General features: G+C 30.9%; 1 protein-coding gene across 1 annotated transcript in view; it reads left to right on the forward strand.

Annotated features, from left to right (window-relative positions):
• The window catches only part of LOC132738095 (eukaryotic translation initiation factor 5B-like), a 76,665-nt gene that overhangs the window by 53,337 nt on the left and 6,617 nt on the right, over positions 1-16,711 (forward strand). Inside the window, exons 19-22 of the mRNA XM_060725523.1 lie at positions 6,238-6,369; positions 8,807-8,883; positions 10,375-10,678; positions 15,522-15,683. Coding sequence (XP_060581506.1) covers positions 6,238-6,369; positions 8,807-8,883; positions 10,375-10,678; positions 15,522-15,683 — 675 coding nt within the window. The remainder of the gene's footprint in view (positions 1-6,237; positions 6,370-8,806; positions 8,884-10,374; positions 10,679-15,521; positions 15,684-16,711) is intronic.

Raw genomic sequence — 16,711 nt, forward strand, 5'->3', positions numbered from 1 at the left:
AGGAATTGTCAGCTTTAGGAAGATGAATATTAGATTTAAACTTTTTTGTATACAAGTTATTGGGCTTTTTTAAAGATAAGTCTCTCACGGCCCTCAATTAGATCTACATTATTTTTTTAAACTAAAAAAACTTTTCCCACAGTATCTGAAATTCTGAATGAGTGTGACAGAAAATTAAACTTTACAAAGATTGGAAAAAATAAAATGATAATTGTAAAACCTGTTTCAGCAAGAGAAATATAGAGGAGGTTTCCAGTCAATTTTTTGCTTGTTTCTGTTTTATTTAAATTTCAGCTTATATCAGCATTTTTAAACAGTCACTTGAAACGTTCACACCTGTGCCATTATTTCTTTTAGAAACTGTGAAGTGTTCCATTACAAAATACACTGGTAATTTTCATCTCATTAAAACTTTCAGGTCTGATTTTCAATGGTTAACTATGGTTAGGATGGGAAATGTCTAAATTTTCAAAAACTGTCAATCTCCATTTTTGATTAGAGCTGTCACCAGAGTTAAATTGGCTGTGTGGTGAAAATTGAGAAAATAGGCAAATTAGTTTGGTGTCAAGTGGTTTAAACTGGTCATGCTATCTTCACAAGGGGGGGGGGGGGGGGGGTTATGATGGTATAGAACTGTATTGGGATAGATTGATGTATTGTTCTATTAAATGATGGAAAATAAAAAATATTGGTTAACACATGCTGTTTGGAATTGAAATGTCAATTTTGTATACAAAATAATATCTATATTTTTTTTTTAAACACTAAAATATTTTGTTACCTTTGTGCAATATTGGTTTAAGTACATATAATTTTGATAGGAGTTAACCCGTTACATTACTAAGAAGATGATATATACAGTTTGCAATATTTCGAGCTGTCTAAGCTGAGTGGTGGGGAAGTTTTCCAGCTTATACTAAGTTTACAGAATGACTGAGGCTGTACCTTTGCAAAACCATTGCTTATAAACCAAACATATTCAGTTTATATTGCAATATTGTCATCATATTTGCAAACAAAACCAACTAACAAACATTTCCCATCATTGTAATGTTGTTCATGTTGCAAAGTTTCTGACATTTCCACTTTACACCGTATATGAAACATTTGAAATTATAAAACAGTGGAAAAACTGTTTAATTGGTTGACTAAAGATTCATCAGTGTTTGTGGTATATGTCACTTGCCTTAAATAATTTCTTTTTGTATGAAATATGTTAATTATGTCGTGACAAGCTTCGTGTAATGGCAGGAAATGGTTTAAAGTAAAAAATTAATTTATTTCATAAAGGGAAATACAAATATGCATTTCAATGACATAGCAATTTGTCAGAACAAATTTGTGTGTCAAGTGTTTTTGAATTAACCCAAGGTATTTATTTATAACAATACAAATTTATTTATCACAATAAAAAGTTCATTAACCTTGACTCACAGATCTTAACCGAGTATATTTATAATAATAGGTTATCTTATTAGTTTATCGAAATTTATTTATATAATATAGATATATAGATATATACTACTTAATTGCTTTAAAATTGACATATTTATGACTCATTTATGCTTGAAGAAAATTAACTTCATTTTTGTACCATTCTGTAATTTTGGTTTGGTTTATTTGTTAATATTATCAATGTTTGATTTTACTCCTTTTATTAGGAATCTACTTTAAATTTTTTATTTTTTTACATCATTAAAAATCTATTACTTTAATACTATAAATATTTTTTGTCATCCACATATTAAAAATTGGTTATTATTTACTTTGTAAAAAGTCTTAGGCTTTCAACAACAATAAGTAAAAAAATCTTTTAATTCAAATCAATTGGTTGGGGTGGGTGGTGGGGGTGAGGTTATTGCATACACTTTTAAAATAAACTTAATGCTAAATTCACAAATAATTTAAAATTTATAATACCAATAAAACATTAACCTCTGAAAATAAAAGCTATTTACAGTCAGTCATATTTTATCAGAAGACTACTTTTCAAAACTTCCAACTGGAGAGAGTAAAATTGTTTGCATTGTACTATTACACAAAAATTACCTGTTTGCGTAGGAAATGAATAGGATTGGACAGGAAAAGTAAAACAGTTTTATATGGGAACTATTTGAATTTTTTTTTGCGGTCCCCCATTTTATCGCAGTACACCGGAACTATTTTATATAGCTTGTTTGTAATTATCATGAGTTTATTACCAAATTAAAGGGACGGACAAATTGTCAAGGTATTTAATGATGTAACTGGTGTTACTAAAATAGCCGCTGTGTGGACATGTTTGTAACTGGCAACCTTTAACTTTTAAATTTGACCTTCAACTAATTTGGATGTTAACCATGCATTTTTTGTAGGAGAAATCTTACATTAAACACCTGGGATATTTTCTTATCTCATAAATTGAAAAATGACTAAAATGTCCACATGTACCATGAAAGAATTGTTTAATTTATAGGGTCAGTAATGGGGACTTCTTAAGAGAGATTAACATATCAATATTTAGAATATACTTCAAATATAATTTAATTATGTATTATATGTATGCATATTTCTTGCATTACGCCTGAACGATGCATGATTGATATGTATTAAATGAAAATTACCTGAATAATGTTCTATATTCTGCCTATAAAAACACTATATGCATTAGAATTTTTAATGTTAACATTTCAATGTGCTTATTTGGCAATATATTTAAAGTTAGGGTTAGGAAGGCTGTTTAATATTGTATTACAAATGAAGAGTTGTGTGGTATATATTTGCATGTATTTAAGACACAGAAAAAATTATGAAAATCATTGAATTTAAGATTTTGAATTTACTGGCCCGAATTCCAGTTTTGAATTTATTCTACTATATATTTAACTAAATTTTCTTAAAATTTTCATTGGCCCAAACTAATTTTCATGGGCCACCGGGCCAGTGCTAAATTCGATGACTGTGAAATATATATAGCTTAGCTAATTCACATGTTTTATATAACATTGATTTCTCAAAAGTCTTGAATTTTATTTCTCAGTTTTAATTTTGATAAGTTTTTGCTTCAGACAATTATCAAACTGATATCTTACTAGTTTTGCAGCACTCTAACTAAGTATTAATTGTGTTCAACTCAGGTGCATTGCTTGGCACAAAAGGACACTTTACCTTTAAACATAATAAGTGGTGGTGCATGCATTGTGAAGACAGTGAATGAAAAAGATTTTCTTGCATGGATATTTCATTTTTGACGCTGTAAACATTAGTTATCAAATTTCTTATAAACACCAATATGCCAATGTTAAATATAATAACTGATTTGCCTCATTAATTTGCCATAACAATATTAACTGATAATTTTTAACTTGTTGCACAATTTAGTTTGATCGGTGATTCAGAATTGCGACCTTGAAAGTCGCTATCATCAAGCCCCGATGTCAACTTACTCATATCCGATACACAGCTTTGAGCAGATTCGCATTTTTTTTATTATGTTTATTCAGCGCAGTTTTATTAGGCGCATTTCTGACGGTAAAAATACACTATCTTGTCTATGTAGTTGATGCATTAAAATGTTTTTGCCACTCAAGTGTTTATGTATAAATAATAAAATTTGTTTTAATATCTCTCTCTTTTGAAAATGCAGTAGTTTGTTCATGTTGCAGTCTGTTAATTTTAAAATGGTGTGCAAGTTTAATTTTTCTGTTGATGGAAGTGTTTTAATAGTGACAAGATTGATGAGGGAAAGATATTACACCCCTCCAGTGTTCAACACTGAGTCATACATGTAATATTAAAGTCCCTCTATGTAGTTTATACTTGTCAGTTTTGTATCTTAACCCTAAACCGGCTGAAGGGGAGCGGTGGCCTTGTGGTTAAGGTGTCTGCCTCTCAACCCAGAGATCATGGGTTTGAGCCCTACTCTGGTCACTACCATGTTTCTTTATATGACACTAGTACTAGCGGAGTCAAAAGTGATTGATATAAGTTGGAAGAACTTGTTTCGCAATTGAGCATAAATAAATATATTTAACACTAAACCTGCTGAATTCTTATAATAGATTTGCCCGTCTTTGAATTTAGGACAGTCCATTAAAAAAATAAGGGATTTCAATATAAAAATTGTGCTACCAACAGTATATATCTACAAGCCTGCTCAGACTGCGTGCATGTGCAGGTTAGCCTTGCTCTATTGGTGGTATTTAATACTTCCATTGTAAATGTTGCCTTGTTATTAATATCATACTATAGAGGTGTCTGAAAAACACAATTCTTTATCCACTGGTTCAGAATGGGATACATGGTTACATACATGTACTATATTCATAATTATTGTCAACTTTTTAGAGTTCAATTATTATAGCCTATTATTTCTCAACACTAACTGATTGGGTGAAAAAAAAGAGAATTGTATGATTGAATGATTGTGAAATACAGTATATTATAAAATTACTAATCTTGTCTGTATATCTATTAAGCATGAACATGGACTTAAATCATGGTTCAAATTTAATGTTGTTTACTGTAAACGGCAGATGGTGCTTCGTGAGTCATGCATGCACTTTTTCTGAAAAAAAAAACAACTTAATGTGTTTGTTTACTGCAGTACATTCTGAGGTGATCGCCATTGATGCTGTGCTACAGGTCTTAAACAAAACAAACCATCACAATCGTATGTGGAAACCCTGGTTGGGGTTGCATTTGGACCCCCTGGGGTCAAGGGTCACTATTAATAAAATATAAAAATGGTTTTGTTAGGAATGACATATTATACTCAAATTCAGTATAAAGCAACTTTATATGAAGATCCTGGTTGGGATTGCAAGTAATTAAATTAATTCTTTGTATACATTTGATACTTCATAAGTTATAGGTTGAGTTCAAATTTTCTTAGGACCACTTTTTTTTTTCAAAAAATCAAAGTTGCTGGTTGGAGTATTAATCACCTGTAGTGATACTATTTATGTTATAATGATGATTATTTAGATGGCCCATATTATCACCTATGTGCAGTTACTGCACTTATGTGAAAATTGTGTTGATTTTGTATTACATAGGACTAGATGTGTTAATTTTGTATTACATAGGACTATATCTTGATATTAATTTTGAATTTTGGCCTATTATGTTGCATTTGTATTTGACCCCATATATTGATTATATTTTTATGCCACCGCTGCATCTACGATGCGGTGGCATATAGCGATTCACCTGTGTGTGTGTGTTTGTGTGTTCTATAGATTATATAGTGAACTTAAAAAATCTTTTTGTGAAAAACCACTAGTCCAATTTCAACCAAACTTGGCAGGATTGATCCTTGGATGAAGGGCTTCCAAAGTTGTTCAAAGAATTTCATTCCATGCAGAAATCTGGTTGCCATGGCACCCAAAAGGAATTATAAGAATAGATTTAAAAAATCTTCTTGTAAAGACCCACAAGGCCTAGAACATAGATATTTTGCATAAGGCATTGTCTGGTAGACCTGTACCGAGATTGTTCAAATTGTAGCCCTGGGGTCAAAATTGGCCCTGCCCCAGGGGTCTTTGATTTTTACTATATTCACATATAGATATATAAAAACCTTCTTATCTGAAAGTACAACGCTTTTAGCTTTGATATTTAGTATATGATATAATCTATAGGTACTCTACAGAAGTTGTACAAATTTTGCCTCTAGCGTCAAAACTAGCCCGCCCATGGGGTCATAGGTTTTCCATTTATGTATATAGTAAAATCTTTAAAAAAAGTCATCTTCTTGAAATTGACAAAGGCTAGAGTTTAGATATTTTGCATGATACATTGTGTAGTGAACCTCTACCAAGATTGTTCAAGTTATAGCCCTGGGGTTAAAATTGCCCCCCCCCCCCCCCCCGGGGTCATTGATTTTCACTATGCACATATAGAAAAAAAAAATCTTATTGACTGAAGGTACAAGGCTTAGAGCTTTGATATTTGGTATATGATATCATATATAGGTACTCTACAAAAGTTGTTCAAATTTTGCCTCTATTGTCAAAATTTAGGCCCGCCTCAGGGGCCATAGGTTTTCCTTATATGTATATAGTAAAAACTTTAAAATAATCATATTTTCTAAATTGATAGTGTTGTACATGTATTTGTGCGGTGGCATAGCATTTTTCACAAATGCAATCTTGTTGATCATGTATAATTTTACTAATCTTTCATAACAATATAAGTATACCAGAGAGGTGTTCAACATTCTATAATAATTATGAGAATTTAATGATATATTTTCAGGAAGAACTATCGGAGGCATTGAAGGATGTATTGGGTTCTATTAAATTATCAGAGAGGGGTGTGTTTGTTCAAGCCTCTACACTGGGCTCACTTGAAGCACTCCTTGAATTCCTGAGAACATCAAAAATACCTGTAAGTGAATCTATTTATTGCGTAAACTCAGTTTGATAATTCTATTTATTTCACACCTTGTTAAAATTTTTAACCAATGACTTTTGAGCATTTGCATCATGTGGTATCCCAATAAATATCAATTGGATCAATTCTTATCAAATTAGCCTCATTTTCATGTTGATAACCCATAATTTCTAAATCAAATCACTATATTACTCCATCTTGCCCTGTTTCGATATTTTTCCGAGCCCAAAAGATTCAAAATGTTAAAAATTTTGCTAGCACCTCATCCAATATAGGTTTGACAGCTGTGTATGACTATAAAGTAATATAAGGACTTACAACCATGTTGATATCTTGAAATAGGACACCATGTTATAAACTGACATGATATGCTAAAAAAAGAAGTGATACACAAAATCACATGATCCTGTAATGAAATACAATATTGTATGATCCTTTAATGATTGATATACAATGACATGATGATATAATGATATACAATGACATGATCCTATAATGATATACAATGACATGATACTGTAATGATATACAATGACATGATCCTGTAATGATATACAATGACATGATCCTGTAATGATATACAATGACATGATCATATAATGATAAACAACGGCATGATCCTGTAATGATATACAATGACTCAATCCTGTAATGATATACGATGACGTGATCATATAATGATAAACAATGACATGATCATATAATGATATACAATGACATGATCCTATAATGATATACGATGACGTGATCATATAATGATATACAATGGCATGATCCTGTAATGATATACAATGGCATGATCATATAACGATATACAATGACATGATCCTATAATGATATACAATGGCATGATCCTGTAATGATATACAATGACATGATCATATAATGATATACAATGGCATGATCCTGTAATGATATACAATGGCATGATCATATAATGATATACAATGACTTGATCCTGTAATGATATATGATGACGTGATCATATAATGATATACAATGACATGATCATATAATGATATACAATGACATGATCCTGTAATGATATACGATGACATGATCATATAATGATATACAATGGCATGATCCTGTAATGATATACAATGGCATGATCATATAACGATATACAATGACTCGATCCTGTAATGATATACGATGACGTGATCATATAATGATATACAATGACATGATCATATGATGATATACAATGACATGATCCTGTAATGATATACAATGGCATTATCATATAATGATATACAATGTCTCGATCCTGTAATGATATACGATGACATGATCCTGTAATGATATACAATGACATGATCTTATAATAATATACAATGACATGATCATATAATGATATACAATGACATGATCCTGTAATGATATACAATGACATGATCATATAATGATATACAATGGCATGATCATATAATGATATACAATGACATGATCATATAATGATATACAATGACATGATCATATAATGATACACAATGACATGATCCTATAATGATCTACAATGACATGATCACATATAATTATATACAATGACATGATCCTATAATGATATACACTGACATGGTCCTATAATGATATACAATGACACGATCATATAATGATATACATTGACATGATCATATAATGATATGCACTGACATGATCATATAACGATATACGCTGACATGATTTTATAATGATATACACTAACATGATCATATAATGATATACAATGACATGATCTTATAATGATATACATTGACATTATCACATAATGATATACGATGACATGATCATATAATGATATACAATGACTCGATCCTGTAATGATATACGATGACATGATCCTGTAATGATATACGATGACATGATCATATAATGATATACGATGACAAGATCTTATAATGATATACAATGACTCGATCCTGTAATGATATACGATAATGATATACAATGACATGATTATATAATGATATGCACTGACATGATCATATAACGATATACGCTGACATGATTTTATAATGATATACACTAACATGATCATATAATGATATACAATGACATGATCTTATAATGATATACATTGACATGATCTTATAATGATATACATTGACATGATCTTATAATGATATACAATGGCATGATAATATAACGATATACGCTGACATGATTTTATAATGATATACACTGACATTATCATATAATGATATACACTGACATGATCTTATAACGATATACATTGACATGATCCTATAATGATATACATTGACATGATTTTATAATGATATACAATGACATGATCCTATAATGATATACATTGACATGATTTTATAATGATATACATATGATGATGATGACAATGGTGGTGATATGATGAATTTGATGTTGATGATAATGGTGATGATAATTATAAACAATATGATTCTGTTTTCAGTATGCTGGCATCAATATAGGACCTGTACATAAGAAGGATATAATGAAGGCATCCATCATGCTGGAACATGATACACAGTAAGTTTACTTATCATACATTTGTTTGTAGCATTTGTATCACATTCTGTTGTAATCAAGGTCTTAGGATGTAACCTCACTTAAGTGAAATTTTATATATGTATATAATTATTCTTCCAAAACAATTTCCAAACATCTAAGAATATGTATAATATGCTCTGCAAATGTTTATTCGTATTATAAATAATCATTAAGATATATGCATTCATTTCATAGTAAAAACTTTATCAATATAAGTTTCTAATTTCCTCCCTTTATTTACAAGAAATGTAAATTTCGTAATATCTTTACAAAAATATGCTCTTTGGAACTTACAATATTGATAAAGCTTCATTCGAGCATAATATTTATGATATAAAACCATAAAAATATTTGAGATCTTTAATATAGACAGTATAATGAATATTCCTGCATCAGTAGTACTAACCTGTTTAATTTCTTTACATGTATCAATTGGATGAGCAGTTGGGTTAGATATCCACATTGTCAGTGAAACTTACATTGCTAGTGCTCAAACTTCCTCATTTAGAGTTTTAGGACTACTATTACTAAGCGCACTAAGTAAACCCATTACTTTATGGTACTGATGTGTACATAATTATGTAGTTTGTGAATAGTTTCTTTTTGACAGAAAAGCAGACAAACAATAATGGTACAGCATTAAAAAGGATTAGGAATGTAATACAATGTCATGATGTTCATGGTCTGCATGCCCCGAAATATGAAATTTTAACCACAAAATGTAATTTTTACTTCAGCCATGAAATAAACATGCTTCTATCCAAAGCATACTTACTTCACATGTGCATGCACCTTCATGTGCTCTGCCTGCAAGACTCACTTAAATGTCACAGGGTCAAAGGTCAAGGTTACTGTGACTTAAAATAACAAATATTAACCTTTGCCATAAAATCAAAGTATTTTATCTAAATCTTCCTAACAAGATCTGTATCCGCTTTAGAACACTATCCATCAGACTCAATAAAAGGTCATGGTTCATATTTGACCCAAAATAGCATTGATAACTGGAATACATCAACTTAATTAGATCAGAAATAAAACATTTAAAAACTATTTTAGGTGACCTTTACTTTGATTTGACCTTGACCCTATGTCTACAACATATTGTTTATCATTGTAAACTTATTGAGATCAACAACATATTATTTATCATTGTAAACTTATTGAGATCAACAGCATTTTGTTTATCATTGTAAACTGATTGAGATCAACAATATATTGTTTATCATTGTAAACTAATTGATATCAACAACATAGTGTTAATCATTGTAAACTGAATGAGATCAACAATATATTGTTAATCATTGTAAACTAATTTAGATCAGCAACATATTGTTTATCATTGTAAAGTGAATGAGATCATTCACATATTGTTTATCATTGTAAACTAATTGAGATCAATAACATATTGTTTATCATTGTAAACTGAATGAGATCAACATTGATCATTTATTATTGTATATATTTCAGATGGGCTGTGATTTTAGCATTTGATGTGAAGGTAGAACGTGAAGCTCAAGAAATGGCAGACAGTTTGGGAGTTAAAATATTCACTGCGGACATTATTTATCATCTACAAGATGCGTTTATAAAATTCCGTGAGGACCTTAAAAAGCAAAAACAAGAGGAATTTAAAAACATTGCAGTGTTTCCATGTAAATTACGTGTGTTACCTCAGTATATATTTAACTCTAGAGACCCTATTGTTGTTGGGGTGTCTGTGGAAGCTGGAGTAGTAAAAGTTGGAACACCAATCTGTGTACCTAGTAAAGAGGTTTGTTATATGTCTTATTATTTTGTTAAGCCTTGTTACATAAATTTTATGCAGAATTTTCAGAGAATTGGTTTTAGTCAATGATATAACATGGGCTATAGTAATGTCATTCATGTAAAGATATCATTCTCTGATGGATGAATGAAAGAAAGACAGACAAAAACATTATTTTTGGTACCTTAAAAGAAAAAGGGTTATAAAAAAAAATAATTTCACATCAATTTAACGTTAAAAAAGTAAATGATTACTCAGTCGTTCTTCAGGGAACATTAAGGATATTTGACATCAGTTGCTTTCGTCTCTTATTGGTTTTAAAATTGGTATTTAACTTAATCTTTTAGAGAAAATAGGTACAAGACTATAACATAAATCTATATAAAAGTGCACTTTAAGCTGAAAGTGAAAATTCTAAAGTAAAAAGTACTCTTATTTTAATTTAGTGATATACAATATTTTAACAATTTACGGAAATAAAACAGACTATTTTACATTTTCACATCCCGCCAGAAAAAAAACCCCAGATTTTGATATATGACTGTTTCCTGTTTATGATAATTTTGCAGCTTTATGTGACAGACATTTCCATATGGACATAATACATAATATATATTGTTTTGTTTGTGAGGGTACAACTGGAATTTCAGAATGTGTCACCGTTGAAAAGGGAAAATCCCAATATTTAAACAAGTCTGGTTAAATATAATGAAAGAAGTACAAAAAGAAGAACAAAAATGATAAACAATCTTTAGTTTTCCGAAATACAGGGATTTTTTTGGCTAATTTTATAGCCGATATTCAGTCATGTTTCCAATTGAGAATAGTACATTATTTTCCCAATGCACAGGAAAAAATTCCCAATTGAAAGTTACAAAATAAAAATATTGAAAAAGAAAATCTAAAATCTTTGAAACTAAGGACTTCTTTGCTGTTATGGTACTTAAATGTTTGAAGATGCAATCCTGGACAGTGATTCTTTGCGTTCATTTAATCAATGCAAAATTTTCAGTCATGCATTTTTCTCCAATTTTTAACAAAACTGCTGAAATTCCAAATTTCATGGGTATGGGTAATGTTCCCAAAATCCTGGGGGGGAAAAACCCTGATTCCTATCCCAACAGTATTAATCCAGGCCAGCTTCACTGTCTCTGATGTCTGGTCAGTTTTGTGCTATGAGCCGCATCAAAACAAAACCAACGTAATGCGTTTGCGACCAGCATGGATCCAGACCAGCCTGTGAATCCGCGCAGTCTGTTCAGGATCCATGCTGTTCTCTATCAGTTTCTCTACTTGTAATAGGGTTTGTAAGCGAACAGCATGGATCCTGATCAAACTGCGCGGATGCACAGGCTGGTCTTGATTCATGTTGGTCGCAAACGCATTACGTTGGTTTTGTCGTGACGCGGCTCATTTAACCATTTTTGACTGAATTATAGCCCTTTTATTTAGGGTGTAAGGGAGAGGGTTACCTGTGTAATATTGGCAGAAAAGCTGGTTTACGACAATTTCCTGGTCACTTGTTCTATTGAAGTTTTCTTTACATTGAATAAAAATTATCTTTGTGAATAATTTAAAAATACAAGTCAACAAGATTATTTCACTGTAAAGGAACATCAAAAAGTAAACATCGTACAACCCCAAAACAAACATTAATTTGCAAACCAGTAATTCTTTTTTTTCTTTTTTTTTTGCCCAGCTGATGACTCACCGAACAAAAATATTTGTTCTGCATATTTCCATAAAGTGTCTTTATTTCATCTTCATTTTCAAATGAAATGACTTTTTGATTTCTTACAATCATAAAAAGAAGACCTTGTCACTTTCTTTGCATCTTGGCAGAGTTTCTTCTGAAATGACTTTAAAGAAAGTAGGAAAGGGACTTCAATACTGAAATAATTGCTTAAAAGTTATGGTTTCTTTACTTGCTGCAATGAAATGACTTTAAAGTTAATGTACTGGTTTTTGTATTCTCCTATCATCTGAAGACTTCATATACTGCATACCTACATTTCACAAAGCTGCCACCTGTCATAAAAGACATTCTTTCACACACAAAAATCTCAAGTGGCAAAAAGTCCACCTTTTAAACAGCATTTTCATAAACATTCTTACCTCACTTCTTATATCTCACTTTCTGTCATTATGAAATTCAAAAACAAAAATTAGAAAATCTGACTTTTTTTTTTCTTTGAGAAATTTTGAAAATGGATTTTGGATGGTCCAACATTCCATAGTCGTGCCTGGTTCAAGTTGAAAGCTTCTTAAAAATCTATTGAACTCTTTTATTTCAATAAAAACACTTTACATACCATTCATTAAACAGTCTTCCTGTAATAAAGATTAAATAAAATTGATGCTTGTTTGAGACATAGAGGTTCTTTGACATGTTTGATGAGTCTATGTGTGAACTTGTATCAGTATTTCAACAGATGATGGGGGGTATGGGGGTCTGTTCTCTCAGTGCCGGAACAGGCGGATTGACCCTCATATTTAACATAGAATATATTCATGTACATTTTAACAGATAAAAAATGGAAGCAGGGATCTAGCATTTTGTATTTTGACAGAAGTTTTATTGCTCAAAATTTAGTGAGCAGCAAAAAAAAAAAAAAAATGCTAAATTTGCACTTGTATTTTAGAGACTACCAATAGACATAACTTACACAGCAAAAAAACAGGCTGTCAGGTTTGATATCAGATTTAAACTATGTCATTTCCTTTCTAGCGGCAGATGGGAAATAATCTACAATAGGAAATACACTCAAATACATTTGTAATTATTTGAAGGCCGTTTAAAGGCCAATAAAACTATTACTTCAATTTCAAGGGACATGCGACATGACTTACAATTGCTATGCTTTTATTTCAAGTAGAAAAATGGTTTCCTGTAATTAAACTATCTTGAGGTGATAACATTATTCGAAACTGCTCGACCGGAAAATGAGTTTTAAGCCCGAGACATGGCATTAAAGCATTTAAATTTCATAATTGGAAAAAAAAATAATTTAGCACGGCTCATTACATAGGCTGTCATGATGATGAAAAATACATTTTATAATCATTAAAAGTCATTGAATACAAGAGTGCAAAAATCTGATTTACATGATAATGGTTTATGTAAAATCTTGAAGAAAACTAATGTTACAAAAAGGGTAATCCAAAAATATACCTTAACCAAAAATACAAGCACCACTGAGGTCCAAAGCATAAAACGTAAAAATTTTATTTTTTACATAGATTACGTCTAAAGTGGTGCACTTAAAATTGAAAAATATGCAACAAATAACTCGTGTATTAAATTAGATGTAGATTTTTGTGCCCCCACTATAGCGGGGGGTATTTAGATTTACCCTTGTCCGTCTGTCCGTTCTCTTTTTGTGTCGCATATAGATCAAAAAGTAATTGACCTAGAGTCATGAAACCTTACAGGAATGTTGATCCCCATGTGAAGTTCAGCACCTGGGTTTTTCATGTGGATATATTTAGTATTTTTAGAGTTATTGCCCTTGATTTAGTAAAAATTTGCAATTTTCAACTTGTGTCGCACGTAACTCAAAAAGTATTTGTCCTAGAGTCATGAAACCTTACAAGAATGTTGCTCAGCATGTGTAGTTGTGCACCTGTGTATTTTTTGTGTGGATATTTTAAGTATTTTTAGAGTTATTGCCCTTGAATTAGTAAAAATTTGCAATTTTCAACTTGTGTCGCTCGTAACTCAAAAAGTATTTGACCTAGAGTCATGAAACCTTACAAGAATGTTGCTCAGCATGTGTAGTTGCGCACCTGGGTATTTTTGTGTGGATATTTTTAGTATTTTTAGAGTTATTGCCCTTGACTAAGTAAAAATTTACAATATTCATCTTGTGTTGCACGTAACTCAAAAAGTTTTTGACCTGTAGGCCTGAAAGTTTACAAGAATGTTGGTCAGAATGTGTACTTATGCACCTTGGGGTTTTCTTGTGGATTTATTCAGTATTTGTAGTATTTGCCCTTTAATTAATAAAATATTTTTAGTTTTCAACTCGGACACATGTAGCCAAAAAAAATATTTGACCTAGAGACATAAGATTGACAAATTGGTGGAGTGTGGGGGCACCTGTGTCCTATGGACACATTTCTAGTTTGTGCAATTATTAGCCTAATTTCAGATAAAATTTTATTTTTGGGTCATTTCGCAGAATGAAAATTATTAATCTGAAGTAATGAATGAAAGAATGATCTGACAATTTGTGCACAAGTAAATGGTGCAGATCACACCAATCTAAAAATAATACTATTACCATTCCCTTCATGTCCCTTTAAAGGACAGCTAAGTTATGATGGCTTCACTTTCCAAGAGTAGTTTAGGTAACGGATTGTCACTAAAGTAGGTCTCTAAGTTAAAAGTACAACATTTATCTTAATATGGAGTTCTTCCTCTATTAAAATGTACATTTGTATCTTTTCTAGCTAGATTCTGAACACTTAGCATACAGGATGAGCAAACCATAGCCATATGCTATTTACAAGAACTATGACTGTCTTTCTGTTTTCTTTTTAAAGTTATTCCCTTTTACTGAATATTTTATTACAGGGAGTTACATTAAAATATATAACTTTTAAATGTTAATTTAGTGGAACAAACAATGAACACAGGCTAAGTTTTGAGGTTTATTAATTAATGTAAACCAGGGGTTGAAAATATCCATCAAAGTATATTGGAAAGAACTGATTAACATTGCATAACCATGTTTTATGTTGTTGAACTATTTCATATACACAAGTTCTGCTACTTGTAAGTCTTGTTTTTGTTCAGTGTTTGTGTTAATTACTGAAGTGACATTTCGTGTTGTTTTTATTTTTTCAGTTTGTATTCCTGGGTATTGTTAGCAGTTTAGAAGTAAATCATAAAACTGTAGATGTCGCTAAGAAGGGACAGGAAGTTTGTGTTAAGATAGAAAATGTACCTAGTGAGACACCTAAACTGTATGGTCGCCATTTTGATCATACAGACATGCTGACTAGTCGGGTAAGTTTAATAACAATTATTTTATATATCTTTTCATGATTGGAAATACCAAGTTTTTTTTAGCGTCAGTGGCCGAGTGGTTAAGGTCGTTGACTTCAAACCACTTGCCCCTCATCGCTGTGTACATAAGATTTTTACAGGCTTAATATTGTACTTTGAGGACATTAACCAATTTTCTTGATTTTTGGACACTATTGTTAGGTGTGGTGGCTAGTGTCAGTATTTCGACTGCAAGACAGACTGATTTTAGAGTCTGATATTACAAGATATCGAAGGGCTAACATGGTTTATATAATAACATGCCCTTTGGTGTAACTAGCATGTGTCAGATATAATACTTTGAGGTCTTTGTCCACCTGAGTGATTCTTAAAGTTTACCATGAAGGCATATATGACCTTTACTAAGTCAGTGTAACTATAACCCCATCAGAAACAATCTCTGATATATCAAGACATATAAAATAGATTACATTTATGTAGCTCTTTCTTATTTTTTCAGGTTAATGTAATCACAAATTAATATATGATAATATACGTCTATTATAAAGGGCTGGGTGAAGGACAGGTCTGCCTTGATTTAAATATTTTAATGTAAAAACCAGGATTATTTCATAATAAAGATAGTGTAGTATTTCATTTTAATTTAACAGTTTTATATAATTTAGATAATTTGCAAGGTCGTATTAATGTAACTGAAGCTGTCTTATGATATCTATAGTAAGTTAGAAACTTGTCTAATGTATTCATCGACTTATTTTCTTACATCAAAAACACAAAATATATATACCTATCCCAGGAAGTTTACATATTACGCAGGAAATGGTCGGATATTTTGGACTATATTAACATTTTTAGACAAAGAGATTTCATATATTTGCATACTAAATGATATTGTTGCTATTTTTTATGAAAATGACTCAGACTAGTCTGTGAAAAAACATAATGTACACATATTTTATAGCAACTTGCATTAATGATATGTTTTGCATTGGATTGCTGATGTAAAACGAAGTTCAGAAATTAATATT

The sequence above is a fragment of the Ruditapes philippinarum genome, unplaced genomic scaffold (assembly GCF_026571515.1).
Source record: "Ruditapes philippinarum isolate M1 unplaced genomic scaffold, ASM2657151v2 ctg615_1_1_1_1, whole genome shotgun sequence".
NCBI lineage: Eukaryota > Metazoa > Mollusca > Bivalvia > Venerida > Veneridae > Ruditapes > Ruditapes philippinarum.